This window comes from Lissotriton vulgaris, chromosome 4_1, assembly GCF_964263255.1.
Source record: "Lissotriton vulgaris chromosome 4_1, aLisVul1.2, whole genome shotgun sequence".
Classification (NCBI taxonomy): domain Eukaryota; kingdom Metazoa; phylum Chordata; class Amphibia; order Caudata; family Salamandridae; genus Lissotriton; species Lissotriton vulgaris.
Window position 1 is genome coordinate 697615427 of NC_141691.1, and position 21024 is coordinate 697636450.

The window sequence follows — 21024 nt, forward strand, 5'->3', positions numbered from 1 at the left end:
CCTCTCAATTTCAAGAGGTCGCCCAACATGTGATTAGTTAGTGTCTTATATGTGAGGGAGACCGCCTGATGGACCATCTGTTCCTGGAGAAGCCTGCCTTCCAGTGGCATATTCCGGCACGTCTGCCAGAGTGACATTTTGAGCCCTCCACGCATGAGCGAACTGAGTGTGTTTAAATAGTTGTGAACGGTGCAAGCCAAATTCTGTCTGTAGCATGCGGAATGATTTCAATTCACCTCTGTACACCACATCCCCGATGTGTGAGATCCCTATGTCATCCCATCAATTTCTTTATTTCTGTTAGCCATTGGCAGTGCCAGAGCGGCGTCTGACGTGTCAACCTCCCCTCCCAGCCCATGCGTTTCGTGGCACGTGTCCACGCCCTCAGAGTGATCGTTGTGGCCGGCAAGAGCGACCTCCTCACCTTACCCCCGTATAGGTAGTAATGTATAGTATGTGGTGATAGCTTATGTCTCTCCAGCGCATATGTCGGGTGGTCTGCTGGGGTGTGTATCCAGTCATTAATGGGGGTCAGATGTTCTGCCCAGTAGTACGCCTCAAAGTTGGGTAGTGAGATCCCCCCACTGTACTGATGCCGTTGGAGTGTTTGGAGGGCAATACGGGGTTGCTTCCCCAGCCATAGGAATGAACGTAGGTCCGCATGTATTCTGGAGATTGTGTGGCTGGGAGAGGATAGTACTCATTCTGGAGGGCATAGAGGAACTTAGGGAGAGTAATCATCTTATACATGGCCGCCCTGCCTAGTAGGGTGAGCGGCAGTTGCCTCCATCTGGTCATGTCTTCAGTTGCGTCTGTCATTACTCTTTCTATATTCTTACAGAATGAGCGTGCCCTATCTATCGTAATATATGTGCCCAGGTACTGAAAGCCGTCTGCAGTAGTGAGCAGCTGCTCGGGTATGGCCCCCCAGTTATCCGCCCCCCGTGGGTCATAGAGAACAGACTTGTTCCAGTTGATGGTGTGACCCGCCCTCGCTCCAAATCCCTCCAATTCCTCAAACAGCGTCGGGATCGAGCACTCGGGTTTGGTGATGTATAGTAGGACGTCATCAGCGTACAATGATATTTTTTCTTGTGCTCCCCCTAGTCTGTCCCATGTGAAGCCGCTGATGTCTGGGTTCTGCCTGACCCTGGCCGCCAGGACCTCGATCGTTAGCGTAAATAGAAGAGGGGACAGTGGACACCCCTGTCTCGTGCCCCTGGAAATCTGGAACTCCCTGGATAGTCGACCATTCACCCTGACGCGTGCGGTCGATGCTGTATACAAAAGTCTTACCCACCCCTGGAATTTCGGGCCCAGGCCGAACTTCTGTAGTGCTGCCATGAGAAAGGGCCAGTGTACCGCATCGAACGCTTTTTCTGCGTCCAGGGATAGGAACCAGTGGGGTTCCTCTCTGTCCTTAACCTCTTGGAGCCAATTGTGCGTGCGTCTAAGGTTCAGTTTAGTGGCTCTGTCTGGTAGAAATCCGGATTGGTCCGCGTGTATGAGATCTGGGAGCACCGATCTCAAACGCCCCGCCAGGACCGTAGCTAGAATCTTCACCTCCATGTTTAGGAGGGAGATGGGGCGATAGGAGGCACATTCGTCTTTGGGCTTTCCTAGTTTATGGATAGGGACTATGGTAGCCAGTGTGAGGTCTGGTGGTAGGCGGCCTTCCTGGTAGGAAGCTGCGTACAGGGCTTTGATGTGGCGTGACAACAGATCTGCGGTGCACTTAAAAAATTCCGCCGGGAACCCGTTTGGTCCCGGTGTTTTCCCTGTTTTAAGTTTATTTACTGCCTCCGATATCTCGTCAAGTGTGATGTCCGCCTCCAGTGTTAAACTGGTGTCGGGAGGCAGTGTAGGTAGGTCAACCTCCCCCATGTACTGAAGTGCCTCGTCCTCCGTCCCAAGTTCCCGCGCTGTGTAGAAGCGCACATAGTGGGTTGCAAAAGCGTCAGCTATCTCTCGGTCTGTATTTACCAGGCCTCCGTCTAACTTTTTAATCTGTTCCACCCATCTTGCTGCCCTTTCCTTCCTGCCCAACCAGGCTAGGAGTTTGCCGGACTTGTCCCCTATGTCGTATAACCGATGTAGTGTTGCCAAGGATTGTGTCCGTGCCTCATTCGAAACTATCTCCCTATATTCATGCTGTTTGTCTAGCAGTCTTCTCAGGGTATTCTCCTCCTTATGTGCCTGGTATTCCTCTTCTAAATGCATTATTGTGATTTCTAGTTCCGTTGTCTCTGCCAGCTGTCTCTTCCGTTCTGCCCTTAACCTACTCTGTGCCCTATCCCTGAGGACTGGTTTCAATGCCTCCCAGAAGGTTGACCCTGATTCGACTGAGCCCTCGTTCTCCGCCACGTAGACTTTGATGTCGGCCCTGAGACCCCGTGCTATCTCTGGCTTTTGGAGATCCCAAGCTGCCAAACGCCACTCTGAACCTCCCTTTCCCCCTACCGATCCCACTTTTGCATACATTGGCGAGTGATCTGAAATTCCCCTCGCTTTAAACTCCACCTCGTCTCCAGCAGTAAGGTACTGCCTAGCCATAAATATGTAATCCAATCTAGAGAATACTCTATGTGCTCCAGAGTAGAAGGAGTATGCCTCACAAGTAGGGTGGCGCCATCGCCAGATGTCCGTGAGGCCCAAGTTGGTCATATGTTGCGACAGTGCTGTTGGCGCCCCACCCCTGCGAGTTGGCCCTGTACGGTCTAGCTCCTCCGACATGACGTCGTTGAAGTCTCCACCCACTATTTGGAATGTGTCTGCGGTGTCTATAATGATGGAAGCGATCGCTCTGAGAGTCCGCGCCTGAAGTTTCGGCGGGGCATATACCGAGAGCACTGTGTATGTTTGCCTTTTCCATATTCCCTGTACCCCAGCGTAGGTGCCCTGCGGGTCTATCCATGTGCGTGACACCTCGAACGGGAATGATTTATTTATCAACACTGCCACTCCCCTTGAATCAGTAGTGTAGCCTGCGTGTGCCAAGACTGTGTATCTCCCTCTAGCTATAAATGCACATTTCTCGCCTCTTAGGTGTGTCTCTTGTAGGAGTATAAAGTCCGGAGCCACCCTCTTGATATATGCGTTCACCAACCCCCTCTTTACTCAGGACCCCAGGCCATTGACATTCCAAGTGAGGAGTGACACCCCCCTGCTCTCCCGTGGTGGGTCAGTTAGTGTACCTGCCATGGTGTGGAGTGAGTCTTATGGTTCATGGACTTCCAGGATGTGTGCCAATAGTGGTGCTTTAGCTCGTACGATTGTGGCCGCCCCCCCCCTGCCTCTCCCCCCCTGCCCCAACTGGTTGAAATTGTCTCCGCCTGCCTCCCCTCCCCCACCTCCCCACCTCCCTCCCCGTCCAGTCTCATCCCCCCCAGAGGTCCGAGCTGTCCGTAGGAGTCGGTCTGTCGCCCTCCCACTCCCTCCCTGTTTTCAGTTAGGTCTCACAGTCCCACTCCGGCAGGATGTAGTACAGTACGTTTGCTGGGCGTCGCGCCCAGGCGCAACCGTGGACAGAGTGTGAGACCTTAAGGAAACGTCTTAAACTAACAACAGAAACCCAAGTAAGGATAGAAAAACAAAGGAAAGAAACAAAGGGGTGGTGACAACTTGCGTGCCGCCGTCGTCCCGGCCGACGATTCCAATAGTCCACTGCAGCTGCATTCAGGAGTGGGAATCCTGTGTCGAGGTGTCGGCCCCACTCATCTTGTCGGAGTTCTCCTGCTCCAGGTTGTGTATCTCAGTCACTAGGGGGTGGACAGAACTCCAATGGCTGGTCAGGTCGTCCGCCTCGGTTTCCGAGTCTCTGAGTTCAGTACCTTCCTCGTCGTCTCCTTCCGAGCAGGTCCGTTTGCTATCTCCCCGCAGTCTCCGATCAGCTGTGCTGGAGGCCCCCGGGGACTCCGACCTCCCCCTTCGGCCTCCTGCAGATGCGTGTGCATGGTATGGGGTTCCTGCAGTACGGGCGAATGTCCTATTAGATTTCCTTCTTTGTTGCTTGGGCAGGCCCCATTGTGTCTTTTCTCTCACGACTCTGTCCAGTTCCTCGCGACCAGCTGTTTCCCTGCCATTGAAGATCGGCCTCTCCTCCAGCCACTGCCATGCGTCCTCCGGGTGATTAAAGAAGATTGCTTTATCTTTGTAGATGACTTTGAGTTTCGCCGGGAAGAGCAGCATGTACGTAACGTTCATTGATCTGAGTTTAGTCTTCACCGAGTCAAAGGAGCGCCTCTGTTTCTGCACCTCCTGGCTGTAGTCGGGGAAGATCATGATGGTAGTGTTCTCCAGCCTGATTTCACCTAGTTTCCTAGCTTCCCTCAAGATCAGGTCTCTATCGGCAAAGTTGAGGAAACGTGCGATCACTGGTCTAGGTCTCCCCCCCTCCGGGGGTTTCGCCAGCAGTGCTCTGTGGGCTCTTTCAATCACGAAGCACGTCGAGAAGTGTGCCCCTGGGAAGGTTTCCTTGAGCCACGTGTGTAGGAATGCCGACATATTGTTCCCCTCAATTCCTTCACGAAAACCTACAAAGCGCAGGTTGTTGCGGCGGGCCCTATTTTCTGCATCGTCCACCTTCCACAGAAGTTGTCGGTGTGATGCCTGGAGTTCTGCCATTTCCTTCCGGACCGTGGTGATCGCATCCTCTGCTTCTCCGATGCGAGATTCTGTCTCCGTCACTCTGGCCGAGAGGTTTCTGAAATCTTGGCGCAGGAGAGTGACTTCCGATCCCACCTCGCCGATCTTGACCTCCAGTGCCGCCCGTGATTCCTGAATGTCCGTTCTGGACGCCTGTATCGCTGCGAGCAGAATCCCAGTGTCGACGGGGGCCCCAGATGAGACGTCCGGGTTCTCCCTGGCCTGCCGTGGTGCTGCAAAATTGTCCATAGGGCCTTGTTTCAGTGGCCTTGGTGGCGGGTCTTTCTTCCCCATTATTGTGGAGGTGAGTCTGAGTCGCGGGGAGACAGGCGTACACGACCCACCTTGGTAGTGGTGCAGTGGCGGTCCTTCCTCCTCTCCCTCCCTGTTGCTGACCGAGCCTGGCGCTATTGTTCCCTTCCTCCCTCTGGGCGCTACTTCCGCCGCCCGGTGGTCGTGGCTATCTTCCAGGTGTGTGCTGGCTATTGCCGCCTATGGTGTGGGTCAGTTCCACGTCTACCAGGCCTATTCGCCGAGCTTTTAGTCATGTAGAGTGCACGTTATGGTACGTTTACGTACAATAGTGGTGTCCATAGCGTTCCTCGCCTCCTGAGTGTGTATACCGGGCAAGTGTACAGCTCAGCTCCAGACTCCGGACAAAGTGAGGGGGGGAGGGGGTGCAGCAGTGTGTGTCTCCCCCGTCGTCTTGTGGCCCTAGGGAGGTCCACACCTGTGTTCAGATTGCTCACCGAGTTCTACGTGGCTCCTGTCAGCATGTGCAGCCGCTATTCGTTGTCCCCCGAGCTGTGTGTCTGACTGGGGGGGGTGGGGGGGCGTGCGACCAATCTCGTCCACAGTCAGTACTTCAAGGTCGCTCTCCACCTCATGTGCCTTCACCAGAGCAGGCTACACCCCTCCTAACGCTGGCTCTAGCATCGAGGATGGCCGGCCGAGGAGCATGGCCGCCATCTTGGTAAAGGTATCGCCCGGTTGCTAGGGGCTCCACACCTCCGTGCACTGCCCTCCCGGTTGCCGCTTCTGGTGCCCTGCGCTCGCTTGTAAGTGCGCTGTCCCGCTGGGCGGCCCCACTGCACACCTCCCGTCGCGGCCGCCAACTCACCCTGCCTTGCTAGTGGGGGGCGCCCGCGAACCGGCCTACCGTGAGTGTCTCTGGCGGGTTGTAGGGGATTGTGGGAGCAGCTCCGTGTAATCAGGGTCTCTGCAGCGGTCACTGCCTCAGGATCGCGGGTCCGCTCCTCCGGTTTGTGACCTCTAGCGGCGCCCCCAGTGTTTTTCGCCGCCGGCCGCCTCGATATCCCTGCCGAGCTGTCCTCTTGCGGTGGGCGGTCAGGCACCGGTAGCTCGAATAGCCTGGGGCACTTGGTCCTCTGCGCGTGGTACCCCGGTGTCCAGGTATTGCAGGTTAGCGCCGTCGCTGGGTCTGCGGTATCGGCTCCGCGGCGCCCTCCTTCGCCTCCCGGACACGGAGCCTAATGCAGGGTCACCATATTGGATTGCTGGGTCGTCCTCCGGCCGCTGCCACAAAACCCGAGATTGGAGGCTCCTGAGTCTTCAAAACCTCCCGCCGACACGGGGGTTCACTTCTGGGCTGTCCGCCACACAGTATTTGGCGGTTTTAATTGTCCGTGGCACAGTTTAACGGCGGATTTGTAACTCGTCGGCCGGGAGCTCCCGGACCACACGTCTAGCACTGCATGCTGCTAGCCACGCCCCCTCAATCAGGAGACTTTTAGTGTCGCGCAAGTAGGTCTCTGTTTTTTTAAAAAACAATCACAATACCTCAATAGGGGCTCGAGAAGGGACCCAATTCTAGACAAAATAGGTCTGCCTGGCGGTGGAGTTTTGTTTTTGTGCATCTTAGGCAGTATATAGAAATATGGATTTTTTTTTCTTCATTGGTTGTGAGAAAATCCGTCTCATGTTTGGTGATGTAGCTACAGGATTCTGCAGCATTCACTTGCAAACTAATTTCCTGTTTCAGTTCAAGTGTGGGGTCAGCTGTCAGGGGGCAGTAATTTTTGTTATCCGATAGAAGGCGGAGGCATTCAGTTTGGTAAGCTGTTTTGTCAAGTACAACTATCCCTCCGCCGTTATCTGCAGGTTTTATAATGATCTCCCTGCAGTTCTTTAGTTCCTCCAGAGCTTTAGTCTCATCTCTGCTCATGTTATAAAAGGGTTTCTTTTCTTCCATCCTTTCAATATCATTGTAACTGCCATTTCAAAGCTGGAATGGTATGTGGAGGAGGTAAGAAGGTCGATTTGTTGCGTAGGCCTTTGTCAGCCAGGGCCTGTGTGTCTTGGGTCTCGTTTTCTTTCTCAAAAAATGCTTTTAATTTCAGTTTTCTAAAAAAAACTTGCAAGTTCGCTGTGGAGACCAAACTTATCCACTTTGGCTGTCAGAACAAAGCCAAGACCTTTGTTAAGTGTACTCTTTTCTATTTCTGAGAGATCCCTGGAGGAGAGGTTAGTTACTAGGTCCTGGTGTTGCTCGTCCCTGGTTGTGGTGTTTGTGTTTTGCTCCTTGTGTGGTTGCCCATGTTGTCCTGTTCCTCCCAGTGTACCTGACTGTTTCCCTTTCGTCATCCTCTTCCTCTCTGGCCCATCCCTAAAAAAGGAGGGCGGAAAGCATTGTGTGGGAACATTGGTTGTGGAAATGGAGGTTGCCACTCAAACGCCTGGAATTGATGGTGAGGGTTGAATGTGCCTGGGAAGTTACCCATCATTGGTACACTGTAATGTTGCCATGTAGGTTGAGCTCTGCCTGTTTCTCCCACTCCCTGTGCTTGACCCCCTGCTGACTGAGGACTCATCACTGGATGCTTCCGAATTCCACTCTCTTTCCTTGTGGATGGTTTGATGTCAGGGTCCGAAAAGGGGTATGTTTTTACATATGAAAACCTTTTAAGGTCTTTTTGTAACTTCTGTGCTTTCTGCTGAGCTAGATTGTCTTTGTACTCATTGAGTTCTTTATTTATTTAGTCTAATCTTTTTTTATAGCCATTGATTGTGGTTCGTATGTGACTCTCTGTCTGTTGGATTTCTATAAGTATGGCCTCTGATAACCTGACTGCGGTTTTTATGATAAGTACTATCCAGTCACGTGTGCAGTGCCATGCAATCTGGGCCCAGTCTCTTCTAAATGTGGGGTCGTTCAAGAAGATTCTTTGTGCATTGGTTACCAGTAGCCCCTTGTGAGCGGTGTTATTTCTTAAATATTCTTTCAGTATTGTCCCTTGTAAAATGGTCCTGATCCTGTCGCTTTTCATCTCTGACAGTTTGTCCCAATCTGTGGTCTGTGCAATGGTTTGCTCTATGTTGGAGTCTGCAAACATGAAGGTCTTGGCTAAAATAGCCTCTACCTCTTCATTGGTAAAGGATAAACCTTAGTTCTCACCCATATCTGTTGATGTGGTGGTTCTTCCGCAAAGGAAGGACTCTCACAGTTGTGCGCTGCCTCAAATATGTAAAAAATAATGGGAGAGTAAGGGTTTTCGTTTGGGGTTCTACTCCTAATCCCCTGGAGTTATATACTTTCAAAATAAAAGAAGGAGTATCCCCAGGGCACAGTGTCCTAGTGATTAAACAGGAGAAATATGCGGTCAAAGAAAGAACTCTTTCTTTTTTTATAAACCCCTCACTCACCAACCTGGTTGGTGAAATGCTTCATCATTGGGGTTCACCTGAGTGACCGAGTGCCACTCAGGTGTGGTTCGACACCTGTAACTACAGCTGAGCTGGTTCTTTTGTGAGTGGTGAAGGTGTATTTGTAAATGAGTGAGTTAAAAAGTGTCATACATGTACTCCCTGCCAATTTTATTCTAGAGTCATGCAACACAATTAAAAACAGGTGGGATACTTCTGCTGGCGTGTTCAGACCAGAAAGTATCTGTGTTGTTGTGAGGATATGGTCAACATGTTTCAACCTTATAAAAAAAAAAGTCGGTTTTCGTCAGGACCAAGTGAGTTGAGTAGAGAGGTCTGCGCACGCTAAGGCGCACCCTTATCAGACTCAACTGAATGCCGGACCGTGTACTTACGGTTCAGCGTCCTTACAGCCGTCTGTGTAAGAAAAATCTGAAAGAATAGAGCAAAACATCATAGTTGCACATTTAAACTCTTTTTTGTGAGTGAGTTGCTCCAAAGTGCATTCCTTCTCTATGATTGCTTGAAGTATACCTTCAAACTGGATACGGTATTCACTCTGTAAAAAGACACCATTCAAACAATCAAGCAGCGGTGCAACAGTAGTTGGGAGAGCACCTTTATATTGATCAATACGTGAGTCTTTATTTGCATTCCATACCCAATCGATACACATCATTCAAAGTGAGTGTCATGTGCTCCTTGGGTTGATTGGAGCGACTTTTGACTAGTCATGACTCTGTACTTTCAGTGCCATTCAATCAGGCATGAAGTGATAGTGCACTTAATATCAACGGATAAGAGGGTCGGGGGACTGCGAACCAAGGTTTATCAGTTTTATTTGCAAGACACTATATTTAAAAAGAAGGATATGTCCAAAAAACTGTGAACTTACTGGCAACTATATGTAGTTGTACCCATGTCTTATTGTGATAGCCCGGAAGATCAAGGGGGTACTGAATGATGAGGTTTCTTCACCCACCTTGCTACAGCCTCACAATGCTTCAAAAAATCACGAAAGAAATGCAGTAACTTATCCTTACGGAGAGGATTTACGTCTGAAAAGTTGAGAGATACACAGGCTTGATGTTATCAAGGTTACAAGCCTTTTTATTTCACCTGTTTCCTGGTGGGAATGTTTCCATCAAGCCTCAACTCATTCACTGACGCATACAATCTTCTGCTCAAACATGATTATTGGAAGTGTTGTGTGTTTAAATAGCGTTGGGAAATATATTTTAAACATGAATACAATGTTAGAAACATACGTACAACTTGCATTATGGTACATCCAACAAAGAAATTATATAAACAATCTAATAGAGACATCTACCTGCATATTCCTTAACTTTTGAATTCTCCCCAGGCGTCAGACTGGATCTGGAAATTTTTAAGCAGTACCTCTGTGCACCGTGGTACGGCGTCGTACCCTCCGAGATGTCGACTGTGGTTTTGACTCCAGTGAAGCCATAAAAGTTCCCTCTGGTGCGCAAATGTCAGTGTCTTCTTTTCTGCCCTGTACACGGATCAGGAGAAGCGTATCTCTAGCCATTTTACAGCCTTGCTGTGACGATTTCTTTTGTCTGAAACATTTTGTAGAGCTCTTTGTGCCTTCAGGATTTAAATCCTGTGGGTCTTGTGCTCGGAAGATGTCGGGTACGGATTCTCATTCCATCTGTATGTGGTGCTTGGGCGAGCACCACGACGCCACAGATTGCAAAGCTCCCATGAGCGTCATGTTCCATCCCCTGAAAGACATCAGCGGTCCAAGTCCCTGCCCATGTCTCACAGTAAGCATCGTCGTAATCTATCGATGCCCCACTTTTCCGGGGCTTCTTAGTCTCACAATGTGGTTTTAGATGGTTCCTCGTGCCCTTGTGCTGAGGACTCTGTGCCTCTCATTCCCTGGATCCCGGGCGACTTGGACCCAGTTGAAAGAGTATTATGATGCTCTCCATGTCATCTTTGGACCTTGACCTTCCTCTTGAGTGCCACAGTCTCCATCGCAACATCTGTGCCAATCTCTGGACACCTAGCGCAAAAGCCTCCCGTTGGTGGGCCATCAGCAAGGGCTCTCTGCTGTCACTGGCATAGGTGCTCTATAGTTCTGGTAGCATGGGAGTTAACAGCGCAGCAAGTGATTATTCCAACTCCTGAAAGGTCCCACCACCCAAAGAGAAAAACTTGATGCCTCAATAAGTCTGTAGATCACTGACCGGGTGCAGCAGCAGAGCCTCAGCCACAAGCTAAAAAAAAGCCATCTTCAATCCCAATGCCTCTATTGCCATTACTTTATTCCAAAATTCTTTAACAAGAAGACATTAAAAACCAATCGGAATATAGTTACAATTGGGAGAGGAGTATGGCCAATGTTTCACTAATAAAATATGTATCTCTTAATGAGGCAAACACAAGGAGATGATGGACGGAGCGCTGAATCTTTTCAGACACTCAGCATTCTTTAGCTCACTTTGCTACCCCAGTTCAGACACAGCTATATGCAAATCAGTCTGACCCTGTGCCTCATGGGAACAGTCCAGCCCGAACTGCCAAGCCATGTCTTCCCTGGACCGGAAACAAGCAGCCTGGGACTGGTTTCATAAGCACAGCATAAATATTTTGTAGTAGAAAAATAACTTACATATAAGAGAAACGAGGCATGAGAGCTTTCTTAGTATCCAACCATGGAGAATAATCCCTCATGCTAGCTTGTCATGCCAATATCAAAGCTGTTTAATGCAAAAGGCAGAACGATGTTGTTTGTATATAAATCCAAAAACGTTTATGCCACGGTAAACCATTCAAAGTTTACCAGTGAAATTCTTGGTTTAATTGAGTCCAAATGAAATTTGACTTCAGAGAGCAAATATCTATATGAAATGGGTTTGGTAAATTGATAGGTAACACTGAAAAGTTCAAGGTATTTTGTGCAAAATCATCATTTTACCAGTATCACATCAACCCTACTGAGATAAGAATAAGAAGAAAATGTTTTCGTGAAAGAGGTTACTTTTTTCTTAATATAGTTCTGATTCCCATTTATAGTTAGTATTAATTGATTTTAAAAACCATACTCTAAGGTATTTGATGTTGCAACTGTTCAGTGATAAGTAATCACTAAACATGCTCTTCACTGAAATATAAATATAATCAGAAAATACGATACATGAGGACATCTTATAAATTACTTTTAAGCATGTTTTAGCGTTATAATTTATTCACAACCATTTACACTTCTGTAAATACTACAATGTTGTTTTCACAGTTAACAAAATGTCATAGGTTTGTGAATGCATCGTCTAGTTTTTTTTTTTTAGAACTAGATATGTTTTTCTGCCATGTTGGCACAATTGGTGGTTTTATCTCCTTGCATCGCAGGGCAATGCCACTACTAGTGCCGAAATAACCAAAGCCTTACTATGTCTTATTTTTAGCTCCACATCTCTCATGATACAAATCAGGGATTATTTGGGGCCTTATCTCACTATCCAAACCCACCCATCGAAAAAGATTTAAGTTGGTTCTGCCCAGTAGATTTGGATATGATCTCTGCATCTTACGGAAGAAGTCCATCTTGTCTCTATGGACTGTAAGCAGTTTGGGTCTTCGCTCCAATCCATGAGCTACTCTCTGTATTAATAATGTGCTTCTGCTAACTTTCCCTACCCTATCCACTTTTAAGAATGTTTTTTTAAATGCTAAATTGATATGTTCCTTTAACCTAAGGATTTTTTTTTTTTAATTTAGATTTTTTTACATATGCCACTTGGATAGGAGATATTTTAATGCATTGCAAAGAAACACATGTTCCTGTTGCAACACTACTTTTTCACTGTGCTTGGAGGGATCTGCAACCGTTGGCACCGCAAATGTTCCATCATGAATTTGTGTTACATCATATATTGTGTAACATTGAGAGAAATGCGTGTGAATATAGTTAGCGGTATTATTTCTAAAATGACTTTCCTTTGAAGGTACGTTTGCTAGCAATCTGCTATTACTGGTAAGTAGCCTTTCCTTCGTATAGTTTGGAATGTGTAAGATTCACTTAAAGATTAGGAAATTGCTTTACGATATTGATATTGGGAGTGAAAATACTGACGTGTAAAACAATGAATGAATGCTAAATTTTACCCTGCATTTATTGTAATTGCTGTTTGAAATGCTAAAGTTCAGGTGTCGCCTTCCAAAAACTTTAAAATGTCTTCCTGTCTCATTTTCCTTTTCATCGTTTTCTTATGTTTTGTTCTTTTGATTTCTCGCTCATTTCAAACATTATTTTCCTTTGTGCTTTTATTCTGTTTTCCTTTTCTTCCTTCTTTTTGCCTATCAGACTTCACTTCCATTGGTGACTCTAAAAAAGATAAGCCGAAAATTTCCAAACCTAAACCAACCATCCAAAAGTTGGTGACCGAAAATACAGAAGGTAACAGTACACCTTAACTTGTATCAAGGTCTACAAAATACTTAAATGAGTTATTGTTCATCAATAACCACAAGAACATTTAGACACTGTGTTATCATCTAGGAAGTGGTTGTAACTTATTTACAAAAGATATTAACATTAGTTTCAGGGTAATGCTTGTAGTGTCAGTGTTTTTAAGGACCTCTATCACGTGAAAAAATAAGCAAATACATTTACACCTTTTCTTTTTATGGTTAATAAAAAAATAGGGGGATTAGTTTTACTCCCATTTTAGAATGGACTAAGTGATGTAAATGTTGAAAACGGTGAAAAATCGAAAAAACTTATTTTACACTATTTTTTCCTTCTGTAATGTGGAATATAGAAAATTATTCTTAGTCACATTTTCAATTTTTATGGCAAAATCAGTTGTCTCTGTTTCTACGTATGAAAGCTATGCGCATCTGGCTTGGATTACCACTGTGGGGCCAATTATGTTCTGAATGCAAACTCCTATTTGCTCACGAAACTGGATTTGGATTTGGGAATTACAGCTTGCTCATTGCTGTAAGAGCAACTGTTTCCTCAGAAGATATGATTGCATAGTTATTCGTGTTATACCCTGTGTTTACAACCCTTAATTAAGTCCAAACGTCAGCATACCTCTGAATTCTCCATTTGCTGGCAATCAGTATGTACTGAAAATATGTTGCTTTTTTCTCATTCTGTTTCCAAGCTGAGGGTCAGTGTCTTGAGCTTCCAGAGGTATTTTTAATAATTTAAAGTTAAAGACCTTTTCATCCAGTGCAAACTAAAAAAAAAAACCTCCATCCTTTTTAGTTTTGTGTGAATTATGCTTCTATTACTTCATAGCTGTTTTCTACCATTAAAATTAGAGAAGAGATGCCACCAAGTGTTGTTTGAACACAAAGAAAAAAACTTGTGACAGCTGATCTCTTGTAATGTAGACAAGTGAGATGATGCCTAAAGAAGGAATATCAAGGGCCAGTATTGACAGCCATGAAAGTTGCAACAGATTTAAGAGTAGGATAGTGATTAAGGAAACAACACAAAATTACTAAAGGAAATTCATTTTGCTTGATCGAGGATAGTGGGCAAGTGAATGCAACCACAAGACTAAAACATGGTTACTCAAGTAGTAGCAAGATTTCACCATTTCAACATTCTGAAATCGGTGCCTCATACACTGTATTAAATGGTTACTATAGTGATTTGCATCCCCTTTAAAAGCTTTGGCAGACATCTTTAATTGATGAGAAATGTCTCAATGTGTGGACAATAGCATTAGATGAATGCACTGATATGTATGAAGAATTACAGATTACTTTGCTCTATCAACCTCCTCCTCCAACACAACACATAGCTTGCACCCACACTGCAAACCTGTGTTCACCTTACTATGAATGCTGCAGTCTCAGGGATACCATTTATTAGAGCCACAAATTCCACTGCACTTTTTTCTCTTTCTGGCATGCCAGATACAATTTCTGGGACGGAGGGCACGGACAGCAGGCATAAGGGAGGACATGGTGATAGGGATTACAAGATCAATTATGAAAGTGTCCTGTAAAATGATCCACCTGAGGGTCATCCGTAGATAATTGGAATGTATGTACAATAACCCTTTTATGAAATGCCACTGTACAGAACAATGTGCTTTTCTCTCCTTAGGGGGATAATGGTGCTGTGCGATAATCGACCGGCAAAGAGCGCAACATCAAAGTAGATTTGAAATTAGGTGGACTAATAGTTGCCCTCCTTTCCTTTTTACCATAATGTTGTAGAAAGATTAACATATTTCAATTTTGAAGAAACAAGTGAATAAAAACAACGTAGAGACCTAGAGAAAGGGGGTGATTATAGTCATAAAATACCAAGGCAGTAAGATTGCCTTTCTCAACGTGGGACTTGATACGTGTAGCCATGTTCGTTGTTATTTTATAATGGGATTCACCACTGCAGTGAGTACTGGTTAAAAAATTAAGTTTTCAAATTAATTTTCTTTCTCCTTCAGTAAGCAGATTACATGGTGCCTGCCAATCTAACCCTGTATAAGGCAGTGTGCGATATGTGGCACTCATTTGTTTGGAACTCACCTGCAAATAAGCATTCTTCATCCCCTGTTGTAGTGACATATTTTTCCAAAGTCCTTTTCTTCTTGCAGACAGTAAACCCATGACCCTCAAACCAGAGATCATTGACTTTCTCATTGGACGCCACAAAACAACACCAATCCGAAACCTTTATCACGTGGTACCCTTCCTTCTCCCCCACACTGTTCTTTTCACCCACATTGCACCTGTCCACTGCTTTCTGCCTATTGACAGTTTTTATCAAAGTCATTCTTTAACGAATTTCTAATACTAAGTAACTCATATCAAATCTAAAGGGTTTCTGGGAAAGAAAGAGTCCAAATATTTATTTTTTTCTCCTTTCAGGATTAGCTCGGTGCATCATCTTTACAGGTCATAGATTCACACTCACCCTCTAACCAATCCCATGTCATCTCCTTTCGTTCTCGAATCTAAGGACTCATTTCATGCTTATGAAATCAGAGACTTTGATCATTTGTGTGACACTAAAGCCACTTATTAGATCTACTTTTATTCTAGGTTTCTTGCGGGTGACTTCTTTGAAACGTTGTCCCTGCTCTACCTTGAGTTATAGCTAATTGAAGGGAACACTAAACATAAGCTCACGCTAGATTCTCCATTGGATCTCTAGATTTCCGTGTAGTGCTGGCAAAATTGCTTGCCAGGTGTTTCCTACAGCTCAATAGTGTGTATGCTTGCCTTCAACAGTTACAATTTGGTGTCAAGGACCTTCCAATATTTTACGACAGCTGTGCTTTCTTTCACTCTTTTAGTGAAAAGCATTTTGGTGAATGACCTCAACTTATAGAGTTTACTGTTCATAAATTCAACCTATGTTGCTATTTGAAGTCCAGTAAGTGAGACAACCCCTCCTTCTCATTTCACAACACATTGAGTACTCCTTTACGTGTCCCAAATCCTTACTTCGCCTTCTCAGTTTGAATGATGGAACTGGGGTACCAGGTTTGAGTCCCGTCGTCAGCTCAGCATCCTGTGATTCAGGGCAAATCAATCTCCATGGTCCTTAAAAAAAATCTGACCTTGTGCAAAGCAATTTGGTGATCATGTAAAGTGCTTTGATGTCTTTGGGCCAAGTTTTCACTATATAAAATATAATCTTAAAAGTAGAATGACAGTTTAATTCTGTCACTAATAAGGAAGTCATCCATCCAGCTAGAGTTTTTGCCTTTTAACCAAACTTGTGTAGGTTTACTACAGTCTGATAGATAAGATTCAAGAGAGAGAAGAAATTGTTTAAGTAAGCTGTTGGGCATCTCCAATCCACCAACTTCTTGGCAAACTGTACATCACAATTTCTGATCAGCACTGGAGAAGCCACATATCGAACCAGTGACCTGTAAATATTTTGAAAAACTAGTTTGTGGCACATAACCGACCAACTCAGCTAATTGTAGTTTGAGGTCTGATGGGCAAATGCACAGCATCGGCTTCACCATTAATAAAATAAGAGGCTTGGAGAGCAGAAGTCATGAAAAACCTATCACAGTACACGCATAGCACCAACAAAGCACTTTGTTGTTTATGGATAACTTGAATCAATGCAAGTTGGATGTAGAAATACATGTGATCTCTTTCTAGAACCATAATAGTCAATAAACGTGAAAGTAAAAACCACAAAGTAATGGCAAAAAACTCCACATATACAATAAGCAGGATTATGACTTCTGCTGGATCAGAGTCACTATCCTTGGCATCTCTGTTCCCCTTTATATGAGGATATTAGAGGCAGTGGGTATCCTTCACATAAGCTTCTGTGCACCCCACTGCCACTTAGTTGCAATCAAAGTTACATTTCCTTTCGTAAATAGTAGATCCCAAAATCCAAAATATGGATTTATGGCTTCTAACATATGCAAATAATTCTATATTCTCATTCCGAAATATCCATTCACTTCTGCATGAGTAATACAATTATTGAAGGAAGTGCATGACAAAAGGTCTTCAACAGGCATGGGATGGGATGGCCACAAAAGCTCCTTTTAATGCCCATAAAGTTGCAACTTAGTGAGTATTCCCAAAGGTTGCCCTAAGCTTTTCAAGCGTAACACTCAGAATGTATATGAATTCAGAAAAAAAAGCACAACCTTAAACATAAACTTAATTATTCTCGCCTAAATCTCCTCTTTTTGTGAATGAGTCCAACATAATGAATGTACCATTTGATGGCAGTATTTTTTCCTTTTCTGCTCCAGCACACTCTTTTTCTTAATGTTTGGATAATACACTCCTTCATTGTGATGCAACTCAATGGGTCAGAAATCTTGTGAAAATAACATGTGCCGCCTGGCTTCACAGATGAGACACTGCCTGATCAAGTAAAGCTGTTTTACTGAAATCATTTCTGAATTGCAAAAACTGCCGGTAATATAACTTCTTAAATTTGTTTTCCCCCTGTTTCTCTAACATACAATAATGATTTCAGTATCTGTCATCCCATGAGATCTCAGAGCCATTATATACCAAGAACAGATGAATATCACCTAGGCAGTCAATTCAGTAGTGTCTAGTTGTGGCCTCAATGGTCTTACTATGATGTGCTAATTTATGATTTTCCAGAGGTGACTAGTGCTCACTTGTCTAGAGGAAGGAGCCACAACAACATGTTTGACGGGTAAAAGGCATATCTCTGGCAAGGCAAGAGAGTGGCTAGAGGATTTGATAAATTGTCTAGTTCGGCACTGAGAGAATTCATGCCAGGATGGCTTCACAGAGGCAAGCTAAAGTCTCATGAAAGATCAAGGCATACTTATCTTAAATTCCATTGGCTGCATGGATCAAAAGTATTTTAGCTGTATGGCTTTGCGCATTGTTCATCTTTCTACACACCCTTGGACCTCCCATTTACCCACTGATCTCTAGAATTTCTAGGCACTCTCAGACCTTTCTCTGCTAGACACATTTCTAACATTTTTGGCAGCGTCGATATCGGAATAAGGAATTATTGCTTCTGTGGACAACTAGTATTCACTTCTTTCGTCAATGCATGCCTAACAATAGTGGGAAATCAGGTTTCCCCATAAGCACAGTTGACTGTGAGGCACAGCACTCAATGTATTTGTTCCAGGAGGTGTCATCAACTTTTAGGAAGCTTTCTCTCATCTAAGTCTGAATGTTGTTGAGCCTTCATTTTGATTGAAGCACACATACACCTCATCCCTCACATTAAACATCCTCTTTCATAGGTTTTCAGAGATTCAGCTATTATGCTGAAGCTGAATGTGACTTTGGTTACTTTCATGTTGCTTTTGTGAAGGAGTCTGCATTTGCCACAACATTCAAGGCCTTTACAATCTGTTGGTACTTGTATCATTCCTTGACCAATGAGACTATGACAGTGTGGTTCCAGAGACACTGTGACTGCAGGCATCAAGCATATAGGCGGTTCTCCACGCCAGGCTTCACTTGAACATCTTGCAATTGCATCTGGTAGAAAACGGGGACCAAGTTCTAGAAGACACGTTCATCAATTCTTGGTACTGACGTTGAAATACTGGACAAGTCCCCCAACCTGTTGGTGGGATGACACTGCACTTGCCCCATCATCGGCTCCTCCACCAATGGTGTAAGGGTAAGGGTACAATGGAGGGGAACTTTCCATCAGTGCTGTGTGACAAGTAAGATAGTTCCTCACAGGCAACGCCACTGTTCTTTTCCAAATCAGAAAAAAGGCACCCACCCCTATAACTCTGCCATCTGGTTGCAGCTCTTTGTGACTGGTCACTGCAACAGGAAATGTTCATATAATTGTGGGGATCTATAGCATCGGACTGTACAGCCTACACAGGCATCCATGCAAATTAACCAAATAAAAGATCCTTCAAGAAGCCCTTGGCCAAACCTTTAAGGCTTTGGGTCAGAACCCAGAAGATGCACTTGCAACACATCTCATTTCCAAATGCAATCAGTTTGCTTCTCCAATGCACAGTATACCCATTTCCATGTGGGATAGACTCACAATTGACTGAATAGGAATGTTTTTGCATGCTTATCCCCTGATCACCCAGATTCAAGAGTTATCCAGAAGATCAGAGAGAGTCCCAGTGTGCATGGCAATACTGGTATCACCATCCTAGCCTCACCAGGCTTAGTACTGAAAGCAACTTCTCCAGAGAGACAACGATTGCCTCCCCCAGTAAGAGGTTCCTCTTTTTTCCCAAATTCGTATAGTTCATAGTTTCTCAGTAAAACTGAGAGTTTGTTGGACAACATAACGGTCAAAACTGTGCAAGACTGAGTCTACACACACCATCAGGATATGTTGACCTTAGAACAACTACACCATGGAGGGTTACCTATCTTATTACATTCTGTGTTTTTACAAGGCTAGCTGCGTGGCCCTTGATATATCTCAAGGGGATGTGAGATCTACACCCAGGTGAATTAGAGTGATCATCGCATCTCTTGGATATTTTTGTTTGGTCCCATATACTGGTCCAACCTGTGGCCTGTTGGTGTGAGTGGGTGGGCTCAACGTGTTTGTAAGCAGAATGCTTAAACTACAACCGAGGAATTGTAAGCGAATTCATATTGTCTGCCGGATCCTAACTTGCTTTTACTTAAAAGGGTCCTTAGGCAAGGTTAAAAGCAGTAGGATGTCACAAGGATATGAAGGCCCCAGATATCAAGGGTCAACATGTTTCTGCCATGTTAAATCCCTATGTGGTGTGGTTGCTAATTCCAACCAATCTACATGCAGTCATTGAAAATTCATTAAAGCATGCACATAGCTATACAGACCACTTAGGACTCTTTCCTTGACATGGCCTCGGCTAGAAAGAGAAAATATACATAAAGATATGGACATTTCACTAATTTGTCTCACGATTTGGCACAATATCCCTATTATGTGCAGCAAAGCATGCACACATGAGTAAGTCACCACTCAATAAGTCTCACAGTTTCTGGTTGTATATGTATATACAGTTAAAAGGCACATAAGACAGAAGGCAAATCAACATGCATAACATTAAAATTTAAAGGACAGTGTACAGCATGCACGCACAAAAGTGTTAGGAAAAAAGGTCTTAACTTTACACTTGCATGGCCTAAGTATCAGCTATGCATCATAAGGTTGTGGGGTGAGACGCTCCCTGTAGTCACACATTGTTGAGAGAAACAAAATCACTTGGAATCTATTGCTGCCGTTGCTAAGCTAAACATGAAATAAGAAGGCCTCCTTCTCTTACTTCTTCAAGGGACATTGTCCTTTAAAATACCTACTCACTTCCCTGAAACCCTGCTGGACAGCGCTGCTCGCACTTAATGGCCACCCCTCTAGTTCGGTGCACTGTCATGTGACAGCATTGAGGTCACATGATATGAGGCTGTAAGTGCCAGGGGCCGCCTAGCCAGCTTATTTCCTTGTCATGTGACACATTTTGAGTCACATGATATAGTGGTACAAGCTCATTGACTGTGAGGCCAAAATACCCCTGGGGCTGTAATGCCAATAACCACAATCATTCTAATGTGGCCTAGGAGGGTATTCCGTAGATTGCCTGAAAGGTGTAGTTTGTTTTACCTAAGCGGTGCTGAGAGGCATGAAGGCACGTCCTTACCTTGTGGAGTCACTGTTGGGGTATTGCCCCATGTGAAGCGGGAAAGTGTAGGCCCGCCATTCTCACCTGGAAGATGGACATTCAGTTGGTATTGGGCTAAAGTAAATAAAAACGCACTTAGAAGGGCATTATTTAATTAAGTCTTTGCGTATATATACAAAGTAGGGCAATGAGATTAGGAGGTATATACGGCTGAGAACACTCATAGGGCAGATATTCAGTGCCTCATTACAAATTAGGTAATTTATAAGAACTGGAGTCTTTCATAGACTGTTATGGAACAAGTCATTTCGAATTAGGAGTTTGTGTGCAATAAGATATTCTATCATGGAATGTCATCATTCAGACCCTTGGCAGATCCACCTTTGTTTCTTTTCAAATAGGATTTTCTCCAGGTTTCTGCAGACATGTTTCTAAGAATGACCCATTAATTGTATTGGGCCTGATTTCCCCATTACAATTAAGGAAGCATACAAACTGTAACACGAAGCAGGTGGCAACAAACAAGTGGCGGATTTGCTCAACACGATCAGCACATCATAGAATTTCTCCCTTGTTATAGATCAAATTAGTATCAATTTGTATTACTCTATTCGAGTGCAAGTCTGATGTGGTGCTC

General features: G+C 44.9%; 1 protein-coding gene across 5 annotated transcripts in view; it reads left to right on the plus strand.

Annotated features, from left to right (window-relative positions):
- The window catches only part of MAK (male germ cell associated kinase), a 698372-nt gene that overhangs the window by 656942 nt on the left and 20406 nt on the right, over positions 1-21024 (plus strand). Inside the window, exon 15 of one of the 5 annotated variants that reach the window (XM_086964989.1) lies at positions 12641-12733. The exons of the other annotated variants lie outside the window; for them this stretch is intronic. Coding sequence (XP_086821115.1) covers positions 12641-12733 — 93 coding nt within the window. The remainder of the gene's footprint in view (positions 1-12640; positions 12734-21024) is intronic. 5 annotated transcript variants of the gene reach the window in all.